The following is a 27980-nucleotide window of genomic DNA, read 5'->3' as shown; positions in this document are numbered from 1 at the left end:
ACTATGTTCGTACTAAATCTGTCAGTGCTGCCAGCACTGTCTATACCTCCCCACAAAGTTTTGGAGTGCAAATGGAGACCAGGACAGAGCTAGGACCACCCACCCTCCAGTTTCCCACTTCCCTTGTATTGACAAGTCCACAGCCTGCTCTCTTGCTGATACTTTCCATTTATTACTGCAGTAGACAATCCTCTCAAAGTGCAACACGAAAACTCGCTGCCACAGCCCCTGCTCTTTCCCCTCCCGCAATCCCCTGGAAATTCATTCTTGGGAGCACTGACAAGTTTTTCTCTGGATGAAAAAGTACCCCATTGCCAGTGTCACAGGGAAAATACACAAATGTGGGAAAAAAAAAAAAAAAAAAGAACAAAGAGAAAGGCTCTTGAGAGGAGTGGGCCATAAAGTCATTAGGGAGAACAACACAAACATCATTCCCCCTTGTCTAGCAGCAACTATCGTGCTGGTCACATTGGCTCCAGGGGGGCCTCTCCTGTTTGGAGAACAGATGATACCACAACCCTTAACTATGTGGTATCTCGGCCTACCAGAGGCCTGTGGAGTCAAAATAAATGGAGAGACTTCTCCAGCTAGCTTGAAAAAAAGTGGGTGGTTTGGGTAAACTGAGTGTTCAATTTCCCCTTGAGCTGTTAGGCAGAGCACCTGGAAGAACACTGGGGTTAAGCTGCTGCCCGACAGTGAGAACCCCTCTAATGAGCACACTTTGGATGGGAGGGAAAAAAACCCAACTGTCAAATACTATGACCAAGAGGACAGGGAAAGACAAATAGCTCTAGAAAACACAAGAGATTCAAATATCTGAACAAATAAGGTTAAAAGGGCAAACAAAACATCTAACCAGACCACTAGACCTGACACAGGCCTCACTCATAAACACATTGTACACGTGTACATACACACATACGCGTACGCACGCGCGCGCGCACACGCACACACACACACACACACCAGAGAGATGCCCAAAGGAAGGCAAGTCCAAATGTCTGCTCTTTGGAAATTTTGAGGCGACATGAGCATAGGCAAATGTGGAGGCCTCCTGCTTCGTCAAGCCTCCAGAGGCAGCCTTTGCCTCCTTGACAGCCAATGATGCTCTGGTGTTGCTGAGCCCTTCACAACCACCCCAGAATGCATTCTTCAGATTCCTGGAGCTTCAATCACTGTTAGACTTTCTTCTCAGATGGCTTCACCCGCAGTGGAAACACCTTCCCTCTTGGCCCCGTGTAGTTCTTTCAGGGGAGGGCATTCCCAACCAGCAGTGACTGGAAAGCTGGAAGAGTGTGATGGACACGAGGAGATACTGTTATCTTCAGAGTTCCTGAGACCTGTGGCTGAGGAACCCCACCCAGGCTTCAGGGATATGCTTTAAAGAGAGGCCTTAATTTAAGGTACCGCCATCTTGGCTCACAAGAGCCCAGTAGAGAGCACTTGAAGCTGCTGCAACTGCCCATTTCTTCCTTGGTCTTGGGTACTCTTGACCTTTCTGGCCTCAAGCTCCCAAAGTCTGCTTCTCTGATGAAGACACGCCTGGAGAAGCCTTCTGGGCATCAAGGGATCTGGACAATTTGTCTACATCCAGGTGTCAAGGACCAAAAGTCTTTTCCAACCACAGCTTACAGACACAGCCATCAAATGAAAGCACTCAGCAAGGCTGCCATTTCTTCAGTTATTTGTTTCAGCACTGTGGGTTCTACACACTGTTTTAATGTGGCACTAACTAGCCATTGCTTCCTCCATGACAGCCATGCAAGCCCGACAGGGCATGCTCAGCACACAAGTCCTGCTCCCATGGGAGGCTGCTTTGAGTCACTGCCCTCAGCCCAACCCCACACTTGGGACCTGCACTATGACCTGGCTTCTCACTGAACTGCATTCTTCTCCAGCTTGTCTTAGGGGGCGGATGCCTTAGCTCTCCTCAGCAAAACCTGTGCTGCCTGGGATCACAATATAAGTGCTTCAGTGCCCAAGAAGAAGAGTCCCATTGGAGGTGTAAGGCGCAAAGGACACAGAATCCTAGGCTGTCATCATATCTTAACACTTGTTCAAAGTGGTGGGCTTAGGGGAGAGGAACACACAATAACTTAATGGTAGAGCTGGAAGAGTCATTTGGTTCTCTTCAACTCTAAGCAGAGGCTGTTCCTGGATGTGCAAGCATTCATAATACTGATAACGCTCAGCTCAGACCCAGCACCGGGCACATACATGTGGTCGGTCATCAAGTCCTTCGCTCAGCAGGAGAGTACAGCAGGATGCCAAGAGGCATCTGGATAGTACACAGCAATAAGACAGCTGCACTCACACACAGAACCCCACCAAAAAGTGTTTGTCTGTTACACAGTCACATTTTCCCCATTCTTCCCGCTTTATAAGGTCAGCAATGCTGGAAGGTGTTTAGCAGAGTCCGTCTTCCAGGAACGAGTGTAGAAGGGGAGCCCATGGTTTAGGTACACCCCTTCAGTGAACAGACAGAAGAACTGCCTGAGCCTCGTATCCAATTCAGACAAACACACAAAGAGAAAAGGATTACTGCCAGCTTGTGCGCTTTCACAATGTGATTTTTGTATTTCGAAAGCTTGAATTGTCCCTGAAAGAGAAAATGGGAGAAAATAGAGTATTCAATATACGGGCCATCTATATATAAGCACACACATATGGGGGAGGACTTGACCGGCTCTCCAGACCCAGCCCTTCCCTGCCAGTCTAAAGCCAAACAGCAGCCTGCCTTCCAAGTCCGTGCAAAAACTTCCAGCCTGTTGCTTAGCAAGGTAAAAGGTTAGTAACTCCCCCAGTGCAGGTGAAATATTAATGCATGCACATTCTCATAGTGGGATACTGCAACCTTAAAGAGAAAAAAGGAGCTTATATGGAGACATCTCCAAGATCAATTGACAATTTGATACACAACAGCCACCCTCAATGAAGGTGGGGGAGAAGAAAGGCTACATATGCATGTGTTTGCCTGTAGATATAAACTTTATGAAATGCTGAAACACACGGTTACATAAGGCAGGACAACAGGGACCCAATGGCAAGTGGGCAGGTGAAAGAGGGAGGAGGAAGACATAATCAGACTGTTCAATAAACAAATCCAACCCCACCCACAAGCCCCATTTAAAACAGAACTGCATCTCCACAGTGTACCTTGGTACCCTGGATCAGAAAGTTCTTTCCTGAAAGAGGCACATGGGAACGTGGGGTACTCCCAATGTGTGTATGTGCCTTCTACTGTGTGCGGGCAGCCCTGACAACCTTCCTCACACTAGAATATCTAGCCATGGCTCAGCAGGCCACACCACCTGATTCTCAAAAATCTTAAGGGTTTCCCGGCTGGGGAATTTAAGATTCAAGCAGTCTCTGTCCCAGCCCAGGGCTCTGCATTTAAATTCGCTAGGAACTCTGAAGCAAACTCATTACTCGGGCTTCTGAGGTCAATTCCCTGTTCACTGTAAAGGGTCACTGCAGTGCAGTGGTCTTAGGTGCTGACACTGCTACGTTTAACTAGGCAACTGGTCCACAGTAAATAAACACTGAAGAGGGAGGATATATCTTCAGGCAACCATATGGCCAGTCAGTCCCACCTGCTACTGGCTGCTGGAAGCAAGCAACCGAGAGTTCCACAAGCAGACATCAACTGTTCTGTTGCAAGAGATGGGTGAGCTGCTCTAGGGAAACTGGAGGAAACGGACATGATTGCCCACATCCACTGGCTCTTTTCCGACGATTTGACCCTTATCAACTTTATGACCTTTGTAACTTTTCATCTAAGGAGCTGAACACAAGGCTAACAGGCAACCGTCTTTTAAAATGGTATACAAACCTTTCAAAGGACAGCTTCCTCTGAGTGACAGAGGCCAACAAAAGATGCTACGGAATCTTAGTGGTACCACAGAGGAAAGCGAGAGGAGGTGGTGTCCAGGGGTTCTTTCTTAACTCTTAGCTGGTGTGCTATGTCACTAAGTCTGCATTTCAGATGACACCTCTTCTATACACACATGCTACATACTGAAGTGACCTCACAGGAAGTTTGCTCTGCTCCATTTCTCCACCTCAGAGACGCATCTATGCCCAGATAAAGCTTGACTTTATCTTTCTTGTAAGAAGGATGAACAGAAAGGTGGGACAGTAGGGAAGTGATAGAACTTGTCAGCTCAGGAAGAGAGGTGAAAAAGAGTCTGTCTCCTGGATAAGGTGGGTAGTGGAGGCTCTGGATCCAGCACAGCTGAGGGGCTACAAAGAGGAGGTCAGGTAAATACTGATCTGTGCTAGGGTTGGGCCAGAAATGGCTTCACTCTGTGCAGGCCCATTGCAGAGTCTGCCCACTCTCCTTCAACAACCAGTATTGCTCTAGTCACTCGCCTCAGGAGCCTCTTCCTAGTAAGAACACCTAAGCAGTCCCTCCTGTCACTTGGAAGTCAATTTGCAAGATGGAAAAGGAAGAAAAGTGGGAGAGCCAGAACCCAGGAGATGCTTCCCAGGCAGTTAACAAACAGGAAAACAAAGAGCAGTGAAGGTAGGTGGCCTGCTCTGTCAGGACCGTCGGAAGCAGGTGGATGGCACAAGGACCTCTATGGCTGTGGTCCAGTCTTTCTAGAAACAGTGAAAGTTTAGAACACTTAGTTCCAAATTTAGCCTGAGGCATGTTTTTCCCTAGACTCTCTAAGAACTACATTCAGCCAGGCCCCAGCTATACAGCAAGAAGTTAGGTGACAAGGAAAGAAAGATGGTAGGCAGGAAGTGTCAGAGGCCTTCAGTGGCTTCTTCTGCACTTCTGTCTTTTCTTTACCTTTGTTGCAGTGATCACAGGATCTGTTTATGTGGTCCTTGCTGAATTGGAACTTGCTATGTAGACATGGTCGACCTCCTGCCTTAGTCCCTGAGTGCTAAGACTACAGGTGAGGACCATCACACCCATCTCTGTGCTTCTGCTCTTAAACAAAACACCACCGAAAGAAAAAAGTAAACCAAAAACCAACCAATCACCTCAACAACAAAACACCAGCAGCTAGCTGTGATGTATACGCTTAGGGTCTACAGGACATATATGCTGAGTATATAGGACACCTGAGTACCCAGGCCCACAGCTCTAGGGGAAATCGGAAGAATCTTTCTGAACCATAAATTATGTTGTCTTGAGATCCCAGAAACACTAGAGATTCCCACCCAAACTGGTTCCTAAGTTCATATTCCCAGTTACCTCCGGGAAAACTGTTGTCCAAATACTCAAACAACTTTCCAATTTTCTTTGCTTCAAATCAGTCACTTTCAATTCAAGTTCTAACTTTGGAAACAAGGGTCCGAGGCAGGAATTAACTCCCTTGGGAAGAGGGGCAAAGTGGTTTTCTCAGGTTGTCTTTCTCTCCCGGAGTGTCTTGTGTGCACCCGTGCTCTGCGGTGCAACAGGTGAGTGCTGGGCCACCCAAGTTTCTGCTCTGTAAAGTGGCATGGGAGAGGAGGTTGCCATGGCCTATTAACCCTGAGTATGCCTGCCCTTCCCCCTGGCTATGAGCAGTCTAATCTGGTGAGCAGTTTTGGCTTCTTCTTCTCTCCCTGAAGATTCAGCACAATTGTAAGCTAGGTTCAAAGGGAGTGAACTTCAATCTCATCTCTTACTAAACCACCATGACCACTGCACTTGCCAACAACCCTTGCTCTGTCCATGCCAACCTAGTCATCAGGTAACCAGGATCCGCTCCTTCTGACTTAGCGGTACTTTATTACAAGCCTGGCTCCATAAAGAAAGTTAAATAAAATAATATATTATGTGAACATATAAAACATGTAACTTGGGAAAAATATTTGAAGTTTAAGATGTATGCATGTAAGGGGTTTTAATTTTTTATGTTGAGACAGGGTCTCACGCAGCACAAGTTAGTTTTGAGCTTGCTCTGTAAGGACAATGGCCTCCTAATCCTTGGGATTCCACCTCCCACGTGCTATGACTATATGTATGAGCTCCCATCTTCCTCACTCTTTTACAGGGGTGGGGACAGGTATATATGTAGCCCACACTAGCTTTGAACTTCACTAATACTCCTGCCTCTGCCATATTGAGACTATAGGTGTATGCCACCCTGTCTGGCTAGAATTATTTAAATAGCAGTTTTTCTATCAAATTTTTGTACAGAACATGATCGGTTTGTAGAGGGGAATCCATTCGAAGAAAGGGACAAGAAGCTAAGGTGTCTGTGCAGAAGGTGTCTATATCTTAGACCATGTCACCAAAAGCAAACCCCAAACAACAGAGGTGAAATATGAGGAAGGGCTTGCTTTCAAGCTGGGTGAGGTAACCCCCACCAATGCGGTGTGTGTGTGTGTGTGTCTTTTGGGTATAAATTAGAATGTTCCTCACAGACTCCTAAGTCCGTGCTTCAGGAGCACCTAAAGCAGCAAGGGCATAAATCCCAGGAGGGCCACAGAGAGAGAAAATATACTGTGGTAATTATTAAGGACTATGACTTCTCCAAACAACTCAACGGTATCCTGGAAGAAAAGTAGTGTCTGCTAAGGAGGAAGTCATTTTAAGTTTCTACTGTAAAGACTTGCTGCAGTACTGGAGGCAGGGGAGGACACCTAAGATTTCAACATAACCCAGGCAGGCCCTGAACTCACCGTGTAGCTCAGGCTGGTCTCAGACTCTTAGCAATCCTCCTGCCTCAGCTTTCTCATTGCTGAGAGTATTGGTATAAAGCACTACACCTGGACAAAACCTAATTTACAACAAAATCAGACTATAAAGAAGGGATGGGGAGCAGGAGCTTGGTGTGCGAGCTCATCCCTAAGATCCCACCCCTCAGGAGGTGGAGGCAGGAAGATCAGAATCAGAGGTTCAGGGTTATCTCAATCACACAATGAGCTCAAGGCCAGCCTGTGCCACATGAACGCTGTCTCAATAAAACAAAAACGAGCTTAGTGGGCCAAGTGCTTGCTGTATAAGCATAAAGACTTTGGTCTAAATTCCCAGAACATGTAAAAAGCCCAGCGGGGTGGTACAAGTCTGTGATCGCCATAAGGGAGGCAAACACAGAACAAGCTCTGCAAGCTCTTGGACTAGCTAGCTTGGCATACATATACAGCGGTGAACTACAAAGAGACTCAGGGGGTTGGAAACACCATCCACTCTGCAGCTGGTCACCGAGATCACTGCAGCCCAGAGAGCACTCAGCCATGCATTCACCTGCTCCTGTTCCTCAGTGTCACCTCTTCTAGCTCATCTGAGGCTGGCAGGTCTCCTGGTCTGGAAAACCTTTACTTCCTTCCTAGTGTAGGGGGACTTCTCAAGCAGCGACTACAGAGGCATATGGAGCTTGCGGTCTAGGAAGAGGCTCTCTCTGAGAAAAATACTGCTTCAATTTCAGCTAAACTTACCCAAATTTCTCTGCTAGAGACAGACATGGGCCAGACACTCCCCTGATGAAGTACAAATACTCAGGCAGGCAGATGCTGGAGCTGGCCCAGCCTTCCCTGCTTTGGGACCCATCTCTGTCATGTCGACATGGTCTCTTATGAAGCCCTGAAATTCACCTATCTGTTGACTGTTTCCCCATAGCTGACAGCAAACAAGAGGCGTACCTCTCACCTAACCCATACAGAGGTCTGTACCTCTCACCTAACCCATACAGAGGTCTATGGAACTGTCCTCTGGCCACAAAACATTGGCAGATGGCTAAAAAAAGGGAAGTATCTGAACTGAACAAGAAGATATGATACATATTTACTCTCATGACATGTTAGCATCTCAAGATATCTCAGATCTGTTGGTGCACAGAGCCAAACGGGAGCGTAGAAGCCTGAGGTCTGGTGACCTTTAAGGGGTTAACCATGAGACACAGTTTGGAACTCATGGTTCCCTGAGGTGCAATCCTGGCAGAGGCAAGGCTGGTGGCAAATGGGAAGAGGGCATCCCCTTGGGGAGAGGGCTCCTATAGCTGAGAGGTATGTCATGGGGTTACAGAGAAGGTAGACAAGGCCCTACCCTGAGTGTGAGAGACAGAGGGGGAGCGTCCGATCAGCGGCCGCTGCTGTTCACCAGGCCATGAAACTCCTCCCAGGCCCTGGTAAACCAGAGACAAAAACAACAGCACATTCAGATCAAACGCTTAGAACAGAGCAGACACCATCACCCCACCTCCCACCTCGATCCCTCCATGCTGACTGGAAACAGGAGCTGAGTCAAGAGTGAGGGCCAGCAGGCTTTCTTCTTAGATGGCAGGTAGCTGTCGTTTTCAGCTTGCTTTACTTAGGAAGTCTAGCCTTCGCTACAACCTTGATTACTTCCCAGTGCTCCTTCAACAGCGGCGAAGGGGAGGTCACTGAAGTCAGAGTCGAAGCTCACCATGTCCACAAATACTTCCATCTTGCTTCAGCAAGTGGCAACAGTTCTTGCCTTTGCTGCACTGGGTTTGGGAACCAGGTAGCAGAAACCATTTCTTCACCAGGCCTGACCCTCAGGGTACAGTCAAGGATCCACCAGCATTATGTTGTCTAAAGATGCAACCCAGCAATATGTCATCTTCTCTGCTTTTACCTTTCCAAGACTCTAGCTTTTTTAAACTCAAGATGGTAAATATGTCAGATTCTACCTGCTTCTGAAAGCACCTGGGTAAGTCTTATCTTTAGATTTAAGATGTGTGGGCCCTGGCAGCTAGCATTTTCAGTTAACAGAGCTCATTACAGCTTCCATGCTGCTTACCATAAATGTGAGGAACACAACTCAGTACTGCGACTAGGAAGCAGCTAGGGGTGTGAGAGCATGCACGCACGCACGCACTCACAGCTCAGCCAGTGTCCCACAAACAGGCTTCCGTGTTGCTGCATGAAGGAGAAAATCAGATTCCTCCAGGGTTCCAGAAGCTCTCAGCACCCCAACTTCTCTCGCCTTTTTGCCCTACCCACTTTTCAGTTTGAAAGCAGTGACTCTCCTGGGCACTGTGTATCAAACTTAATGGTGGCCTAGAACTTGCTCTGTAGACCAGACTGGCCTCAAACCTACAAACATCTGCTTGCCTCTGCTTTCTTAGTGCTGGGATTAAAGGCTTACACTACAGGCCAGGCAATTACTCTCTTCTTGGCTTAAGGTAGCAACAGCACTGAATGACATCACACCCCGCCTCTCAGTACACATTTGGTATTTTAGTACTAAAGTAGATTTCATTACCAGGCACTCTAGGCAGGCTTTCTTCTTCAAAGGTGGCACACACCTTTAATCTTAGTACTTGGGAAACACAGGAACAGAGTGAATTCCAGGAGGGCCAAGACTACATTGGGAGACCATGTCTCAAAATCAAGTAAGATTATTAATAAAGGACTAGGCAATGTACGCTATATATGCTATTCTATAGAATAGCAGCTCTTTTTTTTTTTTAATTTTCAGAAAAGCTACTATTTTATGACAAATGGCTCACAGGAAAACCTAAGACTGTTTAAGAAGTATGCCAGAACTTGTCAATTCCCGAGCTCTTTCTGGAGACAGTGATGAGCTGTTCTCTGGCTCCTAAGGGATGCAGGAGGTGGCTTCCCTCTTTACTCTCAATGAAGCCAAGTGAAAATCCAACACTTGGACAATGACCTGGGAACCTAACAGCAAGATTTAATTTCTACTTTAAGTAACTAAGAGGTCACACACTAACAAGGTCACACAGCAGGGTTGAAGTCCATCTCATTTATCCCTTTGTTTCCAGAAGGGCCAGTCCCTAATAAACTAACTCTGCCTAACAATGGTTCATTGGGTGAAGACCCGGAGGGCTGCAGAGGTTCCTCTAGTACACTGCACACTAAACTGACTTCCTATTTTCTATGCTTAGACATGAAGATTCTGGGTCTGGAAATTTCCTTGCATGGATTCAGGGAAATAAAGCACGTGGCCGTGAGCTATGGTACACCCACTCCTGTCCTCAGAGGCCAGCCAGGTGTGAATGTCTAGTCACTGTCCCTCCACTCGGCAGCCCAAGCACATCAGGTAACTTCAAAATGCTCTTCTTTTAAAAAGGAAGTTATCCTAAAAATTGCCTTATGATTTGAGTGTCTAGAAACGAACACACCAAAGATTAACACAGCCCACTGAGAATTCTGAGGAGATTCCACTGACAGCAAGAAAGACTCTTTAAGGTTCACTGACCCTATCTCACCAGAAATCAAATTTGTTTGTAATTCCCTGCTTCCCAATCTCCACCCAAAGCCTACAGGCACCAGTGCCTTGCTCTCAGCCAGCCCTCACTAGAAAGGGGTTTAGCCACCTGCTAGTCTGGGTATAGCACACAATGCAAGGTCAGGCAGCTCTAAGTTTAAAGTGGCCCAGGATCACCAGGTTATGACTGAACTAAGGCAGTGAATGAGCTGGCCCTCATCTGTATATTAAAGTTCAATGTTGAAATACAATGATAGCTAGACCAGGTGAAGGAAGACTCCACAATTTGGCCTCTCTCTTCCCTTCTCCCTTACGTTCTTTCTGCAGAGAACTCCCATCAGCTTCTCCAGCACTATGCTCCATTATGGGAAGAGGGTCCTTTTGCCATTCCAGACCAGATGCAATTTTCTCACAAGACAGTGCTAAAGGCAGTCTGTGTTAACTGCCTTTGTGGCAGCAGTACCCTAGTGGTCCCAGAATTCTGTCTGTGGTAGGAGCGCCCCCTCCCCCCCCCCCCCCCAGCAGAGGATGCAGTGAGCCATTTGATATAAGGACCCAAACCTATAAAAACTCAAATCTGCTTCATTCAGAGGAGCCACAAGCTGGGCATGAGCTGGCATGGTGGCTCACATCTCTAATCCCAGCAGTCTGAGGTGAAGTTGGGGGCCAGTGAGGACTACATGGCAAGTTCCAGAGCTGTGACCTGATACAAACAAGTGAATAAGCTTTATCTTTCTTAGGGACAGGTAGCAACACAAGGACCAAGCAAAGCGGCCTCTTTGTGGGGCAACAGCTACTTCTTGGTTCATCCAGGTGTACTGTAGGAAATGGCAACAGGCAGGGTGACCAGGGAAGGCTGGAAAGACAGACAGGTGAAGAACACTAGAAACTGGGCTGAAACACAGCAAGCTGGAGGAATGCTTGAGTGAAGCTCAACCACTCCTCAAACCATGCCCTTGCTTATTAGCAGCCTTGATCTCCAGAGTACTTGGGAAACCATCATTATTGCTGGCTCTTCCTCAAGTCTCAGTTGACGCTGCTCACTGGCTCAAATAAAACTCACAAAGCACAGACTGAGGCAAGAGCAGCACTGACATCTCACACATAGCTGGGATCTGAAGGGGGTCTCAGCTCAGTCTGCTGCTGATACTCTCTAGCTCTGGAAAGTGCCATCGAGCTTGTTGATGCAGCTACAATGCATATGTACCTCCCAGTGAAAGATAAGGCAGAAGGCCCAAGAAAGCCAAATTCTGACAGGCTTTCTGCAGTTTAGCAAATCTCTTTCCTAGACATGTTAGAATGTGATAAAGCAGCAATGATGTAAGTACCCCCAGGATACCTAGCCTAAGGTCTCATTGTGTTTTGTGGACTCCTGGGCACACTACTAGGGCTAAGTCAGCCAGCTAGAGTTAAGGAGTGTGCTGCTGTCAGATTGGACGAAGCACTCTGGAAAAGTCAACCTTGCAGTTACCTTCCATTCAGACAACCCAGAGTTCACAAAAACGCTTTTTAATTTTTAGTTTTTGGGATGGCTAACAAAGCTTGTTGAAACTCTCCATGCAGGTTAATGATCTAAAAGCCAAGCTGCCCACACACATAAGCCAAAGCCATAGTACTCACAAGGGTAGCGCATGTACATTCAGATTACCTCACAGGCGACTGCACACCCCCACCCCAAGATGAAGGCACCTCTCACCCTAGAGCCTGGCACAGTAACCCTGGGCTAGAAAGAACAAAGGGCTCTCACCAAGCAAGACTACCAAAGAGGAAGACAATCTACTCTGCAAGGAAACGGAGGAGGTTGCCAAGCAGCTTTGGCACCAGAGAGAATACCCCATTAGCACAAAGCAAAAAAGTATGTATGTATGGCCACAGACAGACAGAAGCAGGGCTTTAGTTCCAAGCAAGAGACTTCTATGAACTAAAGGCAAATGGAAGTTAGCAAAGAAAAGCCAAGGATACCCCTTTCCAACCTTAAGAGACTTTCAAGCTGGACCCGAACTCAGCTGCCACTCTGGGCCAGCCATCGGTCTAACTGGATGGAAACTAGTACACTTGAGCACCAGGCAGTTGGGTCTTGAGTTACCTACATCACCTCATTATTTAATGTCAGACCACAACAGTCCCGGAATAAAGTACCATATGACTACACAATGGGCTTGTGGCTATGAAGTTGTGTTCCCTGAATGGCCCTGCATGGAGAAGTCTGTGTGCCATCCCTTGAAAATGGTGACAGTCAATCCAGAGGCCACATCTTGATGCACCGTAAAGAGCAAGAGCATGAGACAAGCTGGTTTAGCACCATTTATTTGTGATCTCAGCTGTTGTAGTAGTTGCTGCTGTCAGCCTGTTCTCAAAGGATAACATGCTCTTCCGTTCCTCTTGTCCAGGACAGAAGGGTCTTCCAGGTGGCACGCCAACAGAACAAGAGACTCCGATGATACCAGCTTCAATGATGGTGCCATCCAGAGAGGGAGAGGGTCATGGCACATTCAATCGCGGCTTCCAGAGGTTTTGAAAAAGGAGCCTTTGGGGGCCCAGCCTGCCTGGCATTCTAGTGGAAGTGCAAAAGGTAGCTCATTGGGAGAGGAAAGAAAGTGGGGAGCAAGGGAAAGTAGCATCTGGGTCTTCAGGAGGGTGCTATGGCTGCAGGGCAGGAGTCCCAGAGGCTCCTAGGTCCTGGAAGGATCTGTTTATGGGACTTTACAAGTCAAGATGAACTGTCTCCAGGTATCAGAAAGGGAGAACAGTGGGGAGTGAATGGAAACTATCCTTTCCCTTTCCTAACCAGGTTAAATGGGAATCCAGCAAACAAGAATCCTAGGGAAAGATGTAGACCTTTTGAGCTTAGACTAAACCTAGCAGGAGGGCAGACACTATCTCTGTCCTGCAGCAGAGTGTAAGACAGACCTGCTCTAAGAAAAACAGTACTGACACATCACTACTGAGACAAGCAACCAGGGCCACAGATGGCAAATGAGTGCTGGTGGCTCCAGGGAGTCAGAGCCATCTGACATAGGACCAATGCCCACGGCAGTACTCCCAGTCAAAAACTGGCACCTAGCTGGTATAAGTGTACTCTACCACGACATCATATGTGAACACGTGGGAAAGAGTCTCACAGAGTCTGCCTGCTGATGACAACCACTGTCTGACTATTAGTCTTGAATAGGAATGGCATGATGATGACATTGTACTAATGATGACAACAATGATACTTGGTCCTGTAAAAGTGTTCTTGCTCTGAGGACCTTCAGTTATGAAGATTAAAACAACCTAACCACAACCTTACTATTTATTTCTGGACTCCCATCTTATACCTGGAGACACTGAGGCAGAGTTGTAGAGACTTGCCAAAGGCACATACTGGCTCAGGGCCACAGGAGACAATAAACATAAAGAGACCTGATTCCAGATGGCCGGCTTTCCTTCTACCTTTGAGACAATCTGGAAGCCACTCCCACAAATTATTCATAATGACCTGAGCTCATCTGTCACTGTCCCTGAAGGAGAAGCCCTCACCAGTGATTCTTGATGTGGAGAGAGCACTCACTGTCTTCAGTGGGATACAAAGCTGCTTTTTCCTATGTCTCTACCCTCCCTTCTCCTCTCTCACAATCTACAGTACTTCACCTAGACTCCATATCTTTACATACAAAGTAAAGTCACCACTCATAATAAGAAGTCACTCTCCCAAGACAAAGAGTACAGACTAAAGCTAACGTTAAACAGACATGCAAAGGTGGGGTCAGGGTGGGCGGGGAAGAGGAGTTTATTGTTCAATAATTGTCTTTTAAAACAGCCAAGAGAAACTTCTGAAAGAGCTTTGTCTTTCATTTTAAAATAGTGGTTAGCATAAGAAAGACAAGACAGCCTATAGAAAAGAAGCCAGCCCAGGAAGGAAAACGGGGTTTCTGCAGAAGGGCCCTTTGCGCCATAGCACCTTGGTAGATCCTTGGAGCCTCACTAACAGGAACTTCAAGTGGCCAAAGCCCTGGAGGGGGCTGGTATGTCCCTATGTCACAAGTCAGTGTCATATATGACAATATTCATCTGGGCCCAACTATGGAGCTACTCCTGCTAAGCTCAGGGACCTGTCCCCCCCAAGCCCCCCAACACGTACTTGATGCTGTCGGTGTGAGTTTTGTATTCCATAATGGTGTTGGGAGGTAGGTTAAGCACGCGCCGAAGAGTATCCCGGATTCGGGCTGTAGTTGCTTGGTCGCTGGCAGTCTTATTCCATATAGAAATAATGTCCTCCTAAGGGAGGAACAGAGTGAATTATCAAACCAACCAGAAGTAGCAATGAGAACAGCGGCAACACAAGAAAGAGCACTGGCCTAGACTGACTTACCTGAAAGCGGACAGAGACCACAGCCCCGCAGATCTCCTCCCCAACCATGAATTGCTCCCCGAGCATAGCCAGGATGAGATTCTCCCAGCAGCGGGAAGCTAAGCCCTTCCGGAGTCGAATGATCCACTTGCCCCCGTTTTTATTTGCATCATCCTATAGAAAGACAGAAAGCATCAAGGTTAAACTACTGGTCCACAATGTCATCTTTGAATACCAAAGAATACTTCTGAAGACCAGTGAAGTCTGGCTACTTTCCAATTTGACATTATTTCAATGTTAAGGAGAGAAGAAACAGGGAACAAAAAAAGCAAGAAAAAAAGGCAGGCACCTTGATTTAAATAATTTTTTAAAAGGACTAAATAGATCTTTTAAAAGAATCCACTTTTATCTGAACTATTTCAGGAATCACAGTGAAATGGTATATTTCAAACACAGACCATAATCACTTTTTGCTAAAATCTGTCACTAAGTACCAAGTACACAGGCAGCAGCTCAGATTGTAGCACAGGCACAATGGAGTAGAGATACACAACAAATTAATTACAGCCACACAGCCTAATGAGTACTACTGTAAGCATGCACACAGGATGGTGAGAGCATAGGGCAGAAACCTCCAAGGGAACACTTAAGCTGGGCCTGAGGGAAACATGTAATGTGTAAAGCAGAAGGATGCTAAGGGCATGGGAGGAACAGGTCTCACTGAGCCAGGAGGAAGGGAAGATTTTTCACATTTTCTAAAACATTTATTTTTTTTCCTTAGAAAAATGCTCTGGTCCTGGAGTAGAAGTGTTGTTCCAGAATGCAGTCAAGTAACAGCTCTTCAAAGAGATCACAGAGCTCGCTTCCAGTCTCCTGGTCTTCTAAAGTTTTTTTCTTGCCACTTTAATCCTCTATCTATTAAGCAAAAGCATAGCACATACATATGCACACAGACTTGTTCTAAGGGAACAAGGGCATTTAAAGAAAACTTTTACTGCTATAATAGCACCATTTGAATGATAGCATCTAAGATGGTTTGAATAAAAATGACTCTTATAGGCTCATGTATTTGAATTCATAGTCACCAGGAAGTAGCTCTATTTTAAAGAATTAGAGAGGGCTGGTGAGATGGCTCAGTGGGTAAGAGCACCCGACTGCTCTTCCGAAGGTCCAGAGTTCAAATCCCAGCAACCACATGGTGGCTCACAACCATCCGTAACGAGATCTGGCGCCCTCTTCTGGAGTGTCTGAAGACAGCTACAGTGTACTTACATATAAATAAATAAATCTTTAAAAAAAAAAAAAAAAAAAAAGAATTAGAGAGATTAAGAGGTGTGCTTTTGCTAGGGCAAGTGTGTCACTGGCGGTGGATTCTGAGGTTTAAAATTTAAAAGTCCAGGGTCTCATCCTTTGCCTATGAATCCAGACACTCATCTGCTGTCCCAGCACCATGTCTGCCTGCATGCCATTATGCTACCCACCATGATGACAATGGACTAAATCTCTGAAATTAAAAACAAGCCCCAGCCGGGCGTGGTGGCGCACGCCTTTAATCCCAGCACTCGGGAGGCAGAGGCAGGTGGATTTCTGAGTTCGAGGCCAGCCTGGTCTACAAAGTGAGTTCCAGGACAGCCAGGGCTATACAGAGAAACCCTGTCTCGAAAAACCAAAAAAATAAATAAATAAATAAATAAAAACAAGCCCCAATTAAATGCTTTCTTTCCTAACAGTCGCCTGGGTCATGGTGCCGCTTACAGCAATACAACAGTGACTAAGAGAGGACCTTCTTCAAAGCCATAAGCCATGAACACATACAATTGCATCAACGCCTTTTCCTAGAGATGCAGGCTTCCAAGATTTACCAAATAGTGTTACAGCTTTGAGAGAAAACTTCAAAAGTCTTTTAACCCTGGCAGAATTTAAAATTAAAAGCAAATAAAGAAAAATGAGTCTGCTCCTAAAAGCAGCTAGAGACACCAGTCCTTACCTCCCACATAGGTTTAATCCCTTCTTTGAAGAGATGAAAGTCACTGTGGCCTGTCAGGTCCCCAGGACGTACCATGTGGCTGTAAAACTTCCAGAACTGCTCCACCTGTAGAAAGAAGAGCCAAGAGTACAAGGACTTTATCTCTTCTTTGAATGCACACAAAGCTGTATTACTGAAAACAGAAACATGGGAGACACCTTGCCTCAGGTACCTTCTTTGGGGGATACATTTTATTTTCCTTTGGAGCAGGGTAGAAAGAAGACTATCAAATAGGGTTTTTATTTAGTTTATTAAGACAAGGTCTCTTGTAGCCCAGACTGGTTTTGAACTGACCTACCTCCTGCCTCTACCTCCCAAGTGCTAAGGTTATAAGCATGCACTATCGTCAAAGAAAAACAAAACAAGACGAAATAAAACACAACGCACAACACTTTCAATACAAGGATAAACTGGGCTGGAGAGCTGACGCAGGGCCAAGTACTCTGGTTTAATTTCCAGAGGACCCAGATTCATTTCCTAGCACTCATGTGGCAGCTCACTACCATCTGTGAGTGACAGTTCCAGGGGATCCAATACCTTCTTCAGACTATGCACACTGTACACATGTGATGCAGATATACATTCAGCCAAACACTAATACAGATAAAATATTTAAAATCTAAAAAATCAGCTTATGAAAACTGCTGGCCTCTGTCAGCAGCTTAAGGTGGCAAAGGAGGCCACTCTGACAAGTACCACCTCTCATGTAATAACAGCACCAGCTCTTTGCACAACTGAAAACTTTTTATACTGAGGGATGTTAGGAAACACAAGGCCTCACATGTATATACTTGTAGAGCCAAATCTAATTTTCTTATTTTGTTTAGATAGGGCCTCACACTACAGCCCAGGCTGAACTAGGGCTAGAGTTTCTACCCCTCCTCTCAGCTGGAAAGATTATGTCTCTTCTTTATTTACCTTGAACTTAAGAAAACTAGATTTATAGTTTTCTTTCAAATGTGTTTATATACTTATAATCCCAGTATTCAGGAGCTAGGGGACATGGATCACCCAGATGGAGTTACATAGTGAGACCTTGCATTGAAAACAAACAAAAACAGCAACAACCAAACAAAAAGCCCAGAGGCTGGAAATCCAGATGGCTTAAAGGTTGAAAGGACTTGCTGCTCTTCCCAGAGGACCTGAGTTTGGTTCCTAGCACTCACACTGGGTGGCTCACAACTGCCTATAACTACAACATCTGGGGATCTAATATCCTCTTTTGGCTTCTGGGCAGTGGTGGTAGTGGTGGTGGTAGGGTACATGCGCACGTGCATACAAATAAATAAAAAGAAACAACCATTAAACTTTGAAAGATGTCTTATTATTTTAAAGATTTATCTTATTTTTAATCATGTGTATCTATCTGTGTCTATGTGCACATGCACACAAGGCCAGAAGATATCAGATTCCTGGGAGCTGGCACTGCAGGAAGTCATGAGCTACCTGGGAATTGAACTCAGGCCCTCTGCAAGAGCAGCATTCTAGTGCCAGGAATGTGGATTATGGCTCAAGGAAGCTGAGGCAAAAGAATCACAAGTTCTGAGCCAGGCTGAGATCTAGCAAGCCCCTGTCACAAAACAAACACCATCACTATCTGGGCTGGTCCTTGGCTCTGTGCTGAGTGGATCCTTTCTTGAATGCAAGATGAGAACATGAGCTGCAATGGCTTTAGAGGTCCTCTCTGGGCCTCTACTCCATGTCAGGAAATATTACTTGTGGTTTACAGTGCAAGTTTTGAAAAGACATCTGTTGGGAGGCAGAGGCAGGCTGATTTCTGAGTTTGAGGCCAGCCTGGTCTACAGAGTGAGTTCCAGGACAGCCAGGGCTACACAGAGAAACCCTGTCTCCAAAAAAAAAAAAAAAAAGCCATCTGATGGGGCCGAGGAGATGACTCAATGGTCAGGAGCATTTGCTATGCTTCCAGACGGCTGGAGTTTGATTCCCAGCACCCACAGCAGAAGGCTCATAACCACCTTAACTCCAGCTCTAGGGAACCCAATATCCTTTTCTGGTCTCTGAGATACCCACAAGCACGTATGCATATATACCCAAACAAGTAAACAAAAGTGAAAAATAGGCCACTATTATCTTTAGGCCAGATAATAGTGGCGGAAGCAGGAAGACCTTGGTGAGTTTAAGGCCAGCCTAGTCTATATAGTGACTTCTAGGCCAGCATAATGAGACTGTTTCTAAAAAGGTAAGGAAGGGGAGGGTGTAGGGGGAGGGAAAAGAAAAGAAACTTTAAAAAACAAAACAACACTGGAAGTACTGCTTTGGATTTGAAAAGAGTTTCATGTTATCATTATTCTCTGGAAGGGATTCAGTATCACAGGCCCTTCCTTCCTTCTTTCTATTTTTTTCCCTTTAAGGTTTTTCAACAAGACAGGATTTCTTGAATAGCTCTAGTTGTATACCTGGAAGCCTTGAACTCAGAGATCCAACTGCTTCCACTACAGGCCATTTCCTAATGCCATGAATTATGACAGCAGACTTCAGGCTCTATTTTGAATACTGAGGGTGCTGATGGCAAACCTCTTAATGTTATAAGGGGGGAAAATGTAACTTAACAGAACCCTGAAACTCGTTTCCCAGCTCCTTCTCTGATCCTAATGTTTAACCAATTGTTCCTAACATAAAGGCTACAAGGCAACTGTACTTGGAAACTAGTCTAACACTCTCACATAGTAGACAATGAAAACTATGATGGCTTGTGTGTTAGCTCACATCTGTAATCCCAGCACTTAAGACAGAACTGTGGCAAGATCCAGACCAGCCTCGTATTACACAGCAAAAACTGTCAGAAAAACCAATTCTGCACAGAGACTAAACATGTCTATCGCATATAGGGGTGCAGGAAAACCTTTGGTCAACAAGACAATACTGGTGTTAACTGCACTCAGGGTCTCCACATTTACAAATGTAGTAAAGAGACAGGAGGGAAGGTAAGGGTGGGCTGGGGTGAGGAGCCTGAACAATTGTATTGATGGCATCCACAAAAATAATTTTATCAGAATCCAATTTCATGAGGATAGATAATATAAACAATGAAACTGTCTCTCTTATGACACTCTGCATATAAAGACTCAATAAATATCTGCTACAATAAAAATAAAAATCCTCAAACCAAACCCCTTTTAATTTTTGTATATGCCTTTCTGATCAGAGCTACCATTCCCACACATAAATTACCTGCATGTACCTATGGATGTCTAACAACTGACCTAAGGACTGAACAAACATGACCTTGGGGACACAGCTCAGCCAAGTAAAGAAACTAGAGTGTTTAGTAGGTTACTAGGAAAGGAGCTACACAGCGACAGAAATGCTGGTGGGAGCACCATACCAAGGGATGTTTCAGCAAACAACTAAGTACTCACAGAGGCAAAGGTGCCAATCTGCTTGATGTTCTGCTCATAGCTCTGTGAGCTGGTAGGACGGCCAGGGGTTCTCCTCGAGTACCAAAAGGTGTAGTTGTACTGCAGGGGATGCTCTGCTGGTCCAGGGACAACAGCCTGGGAAGTGCAGAAAGTACATTAGCTCACAGTCACAGCAAACTTTTACTTCATTGGTCACAATGCTGAAAGGCCATTTTATTGTATTATTTATATTACGTTCACATTTATATACTTTATTTGTGTGTGTATACATGCACACATGCATGAGTGTACGTGGGTGCTTGCAGAGGCCAGAGGAGGGTTTGTGAGCTGTCTGGCATGGGTGCAGAGGATCAAACTCTGGTCCTCTGGAAGAGTAGCAAGGCTCTAAACTACTAAGTCACTTCTCCCGCACCTTGTTTTTTAAAATTATGCTTATTACTCTCATGCATGCGTGTGTATGACAGACAGAATGTGAGAGCAGGTATGCTATGGTGTGTAGCTCAAAGGAGAACATTCAGAGAGTTGGCTCTTCCCTTCTCACTGTGGGCTCTTCCCTTCTCACTGTGGGATCTTAGGACTGAACTCAATCATCAGGCCTGTGCCTGATGAGCCATTTCTCTGATTCCTAATAAACATTTTACAGTGCCACTCCTACCAGACGTGGTGGCACAATCTTTATTCTAGCACTGGGAGGCTGAGACAGACAACTGTCAGAGATCATCTTCATTATCAGACTGAGTTCCCGGCTAGTCAGGGCTACACAACCCGACTGTGTTTTTTTTGTTTTTTTTTTAAAGTGTATTTCTTTATCACCTCCACAACTGAAAATACCATAATTTCAATTATTTGCAATCTTCTGAAGTCTGCTCACACAGTATACTCTTTGCTAGTTAGCTGATTCTAAGCTGCTGTAACACAACTTTCTGCCTTTCTCATAACATGATGGGCATTCATTATCTCAACATATGCCCACTCCAGTACCACCTCCCCAACATCCACTACTAAAGACTGGCATACTAAGGATTTCACTGTGACATTTCCACACATCTTTACCAGGCTTTGATCACACCCAGTGACCCATGTCCTTCTCCTTTTTACCCTCTTGCTCCCTCTCCATACCTTTCCTCTCTTTCTTCAGTGCTATGGATTGAACTCAAGGCCTTATACTATACCAATCACAGAGTGACACCCTAGTCCCTGATCTTCCTGTGTATGAGTTTGAGAGTGTGCACAAGAGCACAGGGGTGAGACACAACCCGACTGTGGTTTTTTGTTTTTTTTTTAAAAGTGTATTTCTTTATCACCTCCACAACTGAAAATACCATAATTTCAATTATTTGCAATCTTCTGAAGTCTGCTCACACAGTATACTCTTTGCTAGTTAGCTGATTCTAAGCTGCTGTAACCAGCTCCCCTCAACCTTGTTTTAAGAACAATCAGAGATTCCAAAAGAGGGAAATCTGCTATAGAGAGACTCCATGAGATAACCAAGGCTCACTACACCTGTATCATCACCCCAAACATACCTTCCTCTTGCCACCGCTCTGGCTCTTGTCTCGGTCTGTTTTTTCCTTCTCACCATCTTTCTGTGTGCTGTTTTCTTCATTCTGATCATGGTCTCCACTGTCATCATCTTTTAAGCTACATAGGAAAGCAAAATAATGTCATTCCATGACTAAACTATTTGAGTTACCTAACAAAACCACAAGGTCATAGCCCAAGTCACTTGAATCCCAGGCCTGTGAGGTATATCTGAGAGAAAGGCAAAAGGAAAAGCAAACCAGGAATATTAAATAAAAACTATTAAACTAGCTACCCCATGAACTCCAGCGAACAGCTTTCTTTTTTTCTTTTTGGTTTTTCGAGACAGGGTTTCTCTGTATAGCTCTGGCTGTCCTGGAACTCACTTTGTAGACCAGGCTGGCCTCGAACTCAGAAATCCGCCTGCCTCTGCCTCCCGAGTGCTGGGATTAAAGGCGTGCGCCACCACGCCCGGCGCGAACAGCTTTCTGTTTCCCGACAGCATAACAAAGCAGTTAAAGAGATTTTTTTGTTGTTGTTGTCAAAAACAAACTTGTAATGAGAATTTCTGGACAAATAATTTCCCTGACATCTGAAAGTTAAACTTGCCCATCTGTATACTGCTCCTTCCCATCTCTTTCCTAGCTGTCCTCACTCCACACCTTAGGCCATTATCCTTCTCCAGTCAAATAGGTCATCATCAGTCTATAAGCGGGTCTGATGTCAGTCTCTCTTCTCCATCCATCCTCTACACTTTCTAGATGTGAATCTGTTATTGAACCTGCAACCTTAAGATGCTCCACTGCCAACTTCCTAATTACCTATCTTCTAGAGTAGCACACAACACAAAGTGCTTTTCACAAGACTTTAGAAATTGTGTCTCCTCTCCAACAACTCTTCCCACTGGCAAACACCTTGCTTCTAGCTCAAGGTGCAAATCCTTCCTGCCTGTTTCTTCTTCAAGACATTGAGGTTTCTTTAGAGCAGTATCATACTTCATCTCAGTATCACTGACACCCAAAACAAGATGACACAGAATAAAGGTTAAATGAAAACAAAAGGAGGCGTGGATGTGTTGTCTTATAAGTAGAGTCAAACATGAAACCACCTATGACCCACCAGATGTAGACAAAAACAAGCAGGTTAGTGCACAAAGATAAAAGTGCATTTGCTCAATCTGCTCAGCTTGCTCAGAGGTTAAGGGCTCTTGTGCCCAAGCTTGCAGACTGAGTTCAACCATGGGAACCTACACACTGGAATGAGAACCTACTCTTGCCTGACCTCTATACTTTATACACATACAAAAAAAAAGGGACAGAATGACATTCACTCTAGAATTAATTAGCCCATTCACCCATAGGTTTTCTCCATCTTTTTGGTTCGATGACAATATGTACAGAAAAGTGGAATCAGGCATTTTCAAGACGGGTCCCAGCAACACCTCAGTTGTAACTCAGACATCATCCTACACAGACACAGAAATATGGTGGAGAACAGTTTGTATTTTAGAAAGTAGTGGTGGTGGAGTTTGTTTCTTGTTTTCTGTCTGCTAATCTTTAATACCTAATGTATAAAATACACCTATAAATAATAGAATGAATAAGTCATGTGTTGGGGTACCTGCTCTGCCTAACAGGCAGCCATACTGCAGGAGATACTCATGTAGCCATTCCCTGTGATACAGATTTCCCCATCGCCACCCTGGTCAAGACCCAACTAGGTAAGGCATAGGAGCAAAGGGTAGTCCGGTCTGCCTAGTAACCTAGGCCTCAGAACCTTTTTTCAAAATAAAGAATTCTCTCTCTACATTGATTTCATCCAAGAGAGCAAAGACCAAGAATTCAGAAGCTAGGCCAGCTTTAGGGTCCATGAAAGAATCAAGACTCGGAGCAAAAGGGACAGGCAATCCAGAAAGAGAAAGGTGTTGGAACTGATGAGCAAGCAGAGCTGGACACTGCCATCTGTCTGCTGCTCAGAGGTATCACCAGTGCTTAGTAAACTTCCTTTCCCTTGGTTAAACTTGTTTTGCTTGGATCCCTTTTCAAATCGAGCCTGCCTTGGACACAAGACCCATGGATTAAAAATTACCAACATCTACCAAGCAGCTCACTGGGTACCAGAGTACCTGTCCTCAAAGAACTGAGGAGAGATAAGGTATACAAAGCCTCAACTTGGTGCAAAGGGCCATTCTGTTTGCATGTCTACAAACATTTCCCGCCTGTTCCCAATGAACCCCTTCCACCCGTGCTGTGTCCATTCATTTGATCAAGAATATCTCATGGATTTTTCTACTACTTCAGCCCCAAACAACTCTTCTGTAGAGTACATTGTCTAGGGACACAAGCCCTTTTGTTTTCTCTTCAGCTCCTAATTCCTACTACAGCCTCTAAAGTCACTTTACTAGAGTTTGGTTGAAGAAGGACAGTCACCTAGGACTTCTCGTTTTTGCCAGCCCAAGAAAAGTGTTCTATTCCTTTCTTTTCTAGTGGTTTTCTTTTGGTCACTACTAGGAAACAAAAACAAAAACAGTTAAGGCAGAGAAGAAACAATGCTATTATCATTTTGAAGCCATCTCAGACTCCTTTCTAAGCCAGCAAATAGGAACCTCAATGGACTTCATTTTGTCTTTTTACGCCCTGGCCTTTATTTTAGTTTTGGCTGTGCTGGTAATAAAATCCAGCACCTCCTTCACAGAAGGCAAGTACTCTACCAATAAGCCTTTCTCTCTCTCCCCACTCCCCTCTCTCTTCCCTTTTCCCTTTCTCTCACATCTTATGAAAAGAGGTCTCTCTATGTAGCCATGGCTGTCCTGGAACTATGTATACCAGGCAGGCACAAACTCAGAGCTGCGTCCACCTGGGATTTTAAGAGTGTGTGCCCCCATACCTAGGCTGCTTTCATCTCCTCTCTGCACATAAGCAGAGACCCAAGCAAAGGCAGACCTGTTTTTCAGAAGCTGTTCTTCCCAGCTTAAAGGTACAGTCTGCACCGAAGCAGCAGCACTCTGCAGGCTAACCTATCCAATTCATGTTCAGACTAAGTGACACTTGGGTTAGCTTTCCAAGTTCCTGTCCAGGTAATTCCCAACACCGTCCGAACTAGGCAAATTCTGTGCAGGGAGGAACTGTAATTTTCCACTCTTATCTCTAGCAACAGGCACGAACATAAAACAAACATGTTTAAGGGATGGATCTCCAAACATCAAATTAGGTAGTTTAGAAACACTTAAAAATAGGCCGAAAGCTAATGACAGAAAGAGAACCATATAAAATAGGAACCAAATCAAGCCTGGCCTTCCAAAACCCTGGACCTGAAAACCAAGTTTATCACAGTTGGGGCTGTACTTCTTGAGAGGGCATCTTAGGGTTTCACATGTTAATAACATGAAAGGCAATGAGACCTTACCACTTGGTGAGTCTAATGACCACCCTTTAAAGCTATCAGCAGCTTTGGTCACACTTAGAGGCAGAGCCCACATATTAAAGGAGGTTAGAGGACCTCTTTAATCTGTGTTCATCAGATCATAGTACTGCACTCACTGGAGACTACGCTTTGAGAATGATTCTGGAAAATTCTCGGGAGATGTTATAAAGAGTACAGACTCCAAATATGGAGCAACATTCTACAAACTGCAGGGTTTTCACAAGAAAATCTGAAATGACAAAACCAAAACCAGGGACAAGGATACCATTTTAATTGCTAATTTCAAATAAAAGCAAGCTTTTATTTTTGTCCTTTATTGCAAAGTTAGAAGACAGGTGGGGTTGAAGAGATAGCTCAACATTTAAGAGTACTAACTGCTCTTCCAAGTCCTAAGTTCAATTCCCAGCAATCACATGGTAGCTCACAACCATCTGTACTGAGATCTAATGGCCTCTTCTGGTATGTCTGAGGACAGTGACAGTGTCTCATATACAAAATAAATAATTGAAAAGAAGAAGAAGGAGGAGGAGGAGGAAGAGGAGGGCATTAAAAGACCCTACTCCTTACAACAGCTCATAGTTATAAACAATTAAAACCACCCAGCAAATGTTGATAAAGACACTTGAACAAAGTAGAAGAGTGAGCCTGAGCTGGCCCTTTAGGCTATCTTGCACTAGTTACTTAACCTTGAAAAGTCTCATTTTCCTTAACTATCAGAAAACATGCCAAGATCTCTTTTGCAGAGTTATTAGGAAGAAGCAAGTGAGAAATAGAGAGGAATATAATACATGCAATAGGGAAAAAGACATGGGGGACAGCTAGAAAAAAAGAAGCAAGCTAGAGAGGGACCACAGCTAGTCCAGTGGGGGCAGGGAAGGAGAACAAAGTAACGGCCTGAGTATGAAGGTGTCTTAATAGAACCTGCTACTTTCTATGCCAACCTAAAAAGTTAGGAAACAAATCCACAGGGATTCCTCTGGGTGGCTGCAGTGGTTAGACTAAGAATGACCACCATAGGCTCATATATTTGAATGCTTAGTCACCAGGGAGCAGAACTGCTGGGAAGGATTAGGAGGTGTGTGGCCTTGTTAAATAAATAAATAAATAAGAAAAAGAAAAAACTTGTCATAAGAGTTGCCTGGCTGGGCAGTGGTGACACACACCTTTAATCCCAGCACGTTGGGAGGCAGAAGCAGGCAGATTTCTGAGTTCAAGGCCAGCCTGGTCTACAAGAGTGAGTTCTAGGACAGCCAGGGCTACACAGTTTCAGACCCCCCCCCCAAAAAAAAACCCCAAAAAACAACAACAACAGCAAAAAACAGAGTTGCCTGGTCATGGCATCTCTTCACAGCAACAAAACAGTGACGAAGACAGTGGCCAACATAACCATCCTTATTCAAGACAGGGAACCTAAAAACTATCTTCTTAGGGTGCAGTTTGATTTGTTCCAATAGGAAAAGAAGGGTGGAAGGGCTGCAGGTATGCAGCAAGGTGGAGAAGACATCAGGTCTTTTCTCAAGAAGCAGAGCTCACTCAGCCACCATGAAAACCTAAGGAAGAGCTGGCTGTACGACTGGAATCCCCATCCCAGTACTTCCTGAGTCTGCACCTCTGAATTCACTGTATTGAAAACCTGCAGCTTCACCACCTATCAGTGGGTCCACTTTCCCTTCACAGCTCATGCCTCTAAGTATTGCGGAGCGTGATGTGGTCCTTCCGGTCCTAACCACTACAGAGGTGAGATCCATGGCTCAGACTGGAGGACTTTTGTACTGTCAAACAGCTGGTGGGCTTAAAACTAAAATGTAGGCCTTTGAATGATAAACCAGATTAGATCACTACAAACCATAGAGAGGAGGGAGCACTGCAATCTACCCAAGGATACACTTCTTGTGAAACACTAACTTAAGTGGGGCTAGATGAAAACGAAAATTACTTTTAAATGATAAAAGATTTAATAGTTAAGAGGGGAATGTTCTCACCCCACCCCCCACCCCAACACATATTTCTTCTCTGTATTTCCCAACTGTTCGCTGCTGGAATTGGAGATGAATGCAGGGGTGGGCAGCCACTAAGAGTTGAAAGACAGGGACGGGGTGGGGGATGAAGGGAGGGTGGTGGTGGGGGAGGAAGCAGGAAGAATCTCAGATGAAAAGCATTCCGTACTCGAGAGGCCACAGTACTCAGCGCGGCTGCCCCATTACCTCATCGCAGCTGCCCAACTCTACGACACGGGCTCTGTTACCGTCCCCGCTTGCAGAAGACAAAATCGAGGCTCGGAAGGGAGAGGTGACCTTCCCAGGACGCCGAGCGAGTGCGGGAGGGAAGCCGCGTTCAGAGAGAAGGCAGCAAGGCTGCGGAAACACCCGAAGCGCTGAGGTCCCGCCCCTCCACGCCGCCGGCAGCCCGCACCCACCAGGGCGGGGCGTCCGAAAATCTCCTTCCGGGCGGCGCGGCCTCCCCTCCCCCGGCCCGTGCCGCGCCGGGGTCCAGCGGCTCAGGGGTCCCGGCGACCTCGGCCGCGCTCTCCCGGCCCCGTCGGGCCCGCGGGCGCAGGAAGGCTCGGGCTGCGGCGGCCCGGGAGCGAGCGGCTCGGCTGAGGGCGCGCCCGGCCCCGGCGGGAGCGGTCCCGGGGGACGGTTGGGGGAAGGGGCCCCGGGGTCGGCCACGCGCCACTCACGCGTCGAACTTGTTGTTCATCCTCTTGCCGCCGCTGCCGCCACTGCCTCACGGAGTGACTTCCGCTCTACCGGGTCCCATCGCTAAGGGCCCGGCTACTTCCGGTTGGCTGGCGAGGCGCTCAGCGGAACGTCAGTTCTCAGGCCTTGGGCGGGGCCTCTTTCCCTGACGGGTGGCCCCGGACGACAGCGCTAGTCCCGACCTGGGCTGTCCTGGTGTGGCCGCTTGCACTGAGCATTGTCTACGCAGGCTGCCGGCCATTCGCTTTAACCTCCCGGTGGATTCCAGGGGGTAAATATCAGGCACAGTAACCTTTAGTAAATGGTATTCTCTGGCAGTTGATCCTTTGCTCTTGGTGTTTGGAGAGGACGAGAGAATACTCCAAACAAACTTGTAATTCTGGCTCTTGGGAAATGGCAGCAGAAAGATCCAGACCTGCCCGACCAACATAGTGAGTTCGAGGACAGCCTGGGACACATA

At 45.9% G+C, this 27980-nt stretch overlaps 1 protein-coding gene across 4 annotated transcripts; it reads right to left on the bottom strand.

Moving 5' to 3' along the window:
* Positions 1-133: 133 nt before the first annotated feature.
* Eif4e2 (eukaryotic translation initiation factor 4E family member 2) lies at positions 134-27612 on the bottom strand. Of its 4 annotated transcripts, XM_029477674.2 has the most exons (8): positions 27502-27612; positions 21404-21518; positions 19878-20012; positions 16459-16563; positions 14493-14645; positions 14262-14398; positions 7988-8066; positions 134-2599 (listed from the first exon to the last, which is right to left on the bottom strand). In XM_029477674.2, the coding sequence occupies exons 1-7, from the start codon at positions 27519-27521 to the stop codon at positions 8021-8023; spliced, it is 711 nt and encodes a 236-aa protein (XP_029333534.1). In that variant the 5' UTR covers positions 27522-27612; the 3' UTR covers positions 134-2599; positions 7988-8020. The 4 variants fall into 4 exon arrangements, with proteins under 4 accessions (XP_029333534.1, XP_021015052.1, XP_021015033.1 ...); XM_021159393.3 differs by lacking the exon at positions 7988-8066 and having other exon boundaries at positions 135-2599; XM_021159374.2 differs by lacking the exons at positions 134-2599; positions 7988-8066 and adding an exon at positions 12430-12692.
* Positions 27613-27980: the final 368 nt, after the last annotated feature.

This window comes from Mus caroli, unplaced genomic scaffold, assembly GCF_978045245.1.
Source record: "Mus caroli unplaced genomic scaffold, Mus_caroli_1 scaffold_1, whole genome shotgun sequence".
NCBI classification, from domain to species: Eukaryota; Metazoa; Chordata; class Mammalia; order Rodentia; family Muridae; genus Mus; species Mus caroli.
This window is presented reverse-complemented; position numbering and strand designations above follow the sequence as displayed.

Coding starts and splice junctions, on each gene's coding strand:
- Eif4e2 (XM_021159374.2), bottom strand. CDS start 27,521: ATGAACAACAAGTTCGACGC. Junction 21,519..27,501: donor ATGAACAACAAGTTCGACGC/GTGAGTGGCGCG, acceptor TTTCCTATGTAG/CTTAAAAGATGATGACAGTG. Junction 14,646..16,458: donor GGATTAAACCTATGTGGGAG/GTAAGGACTGGT, acceptor GTCTTTCTATAG/GATGATGCAAATAAAAACGG.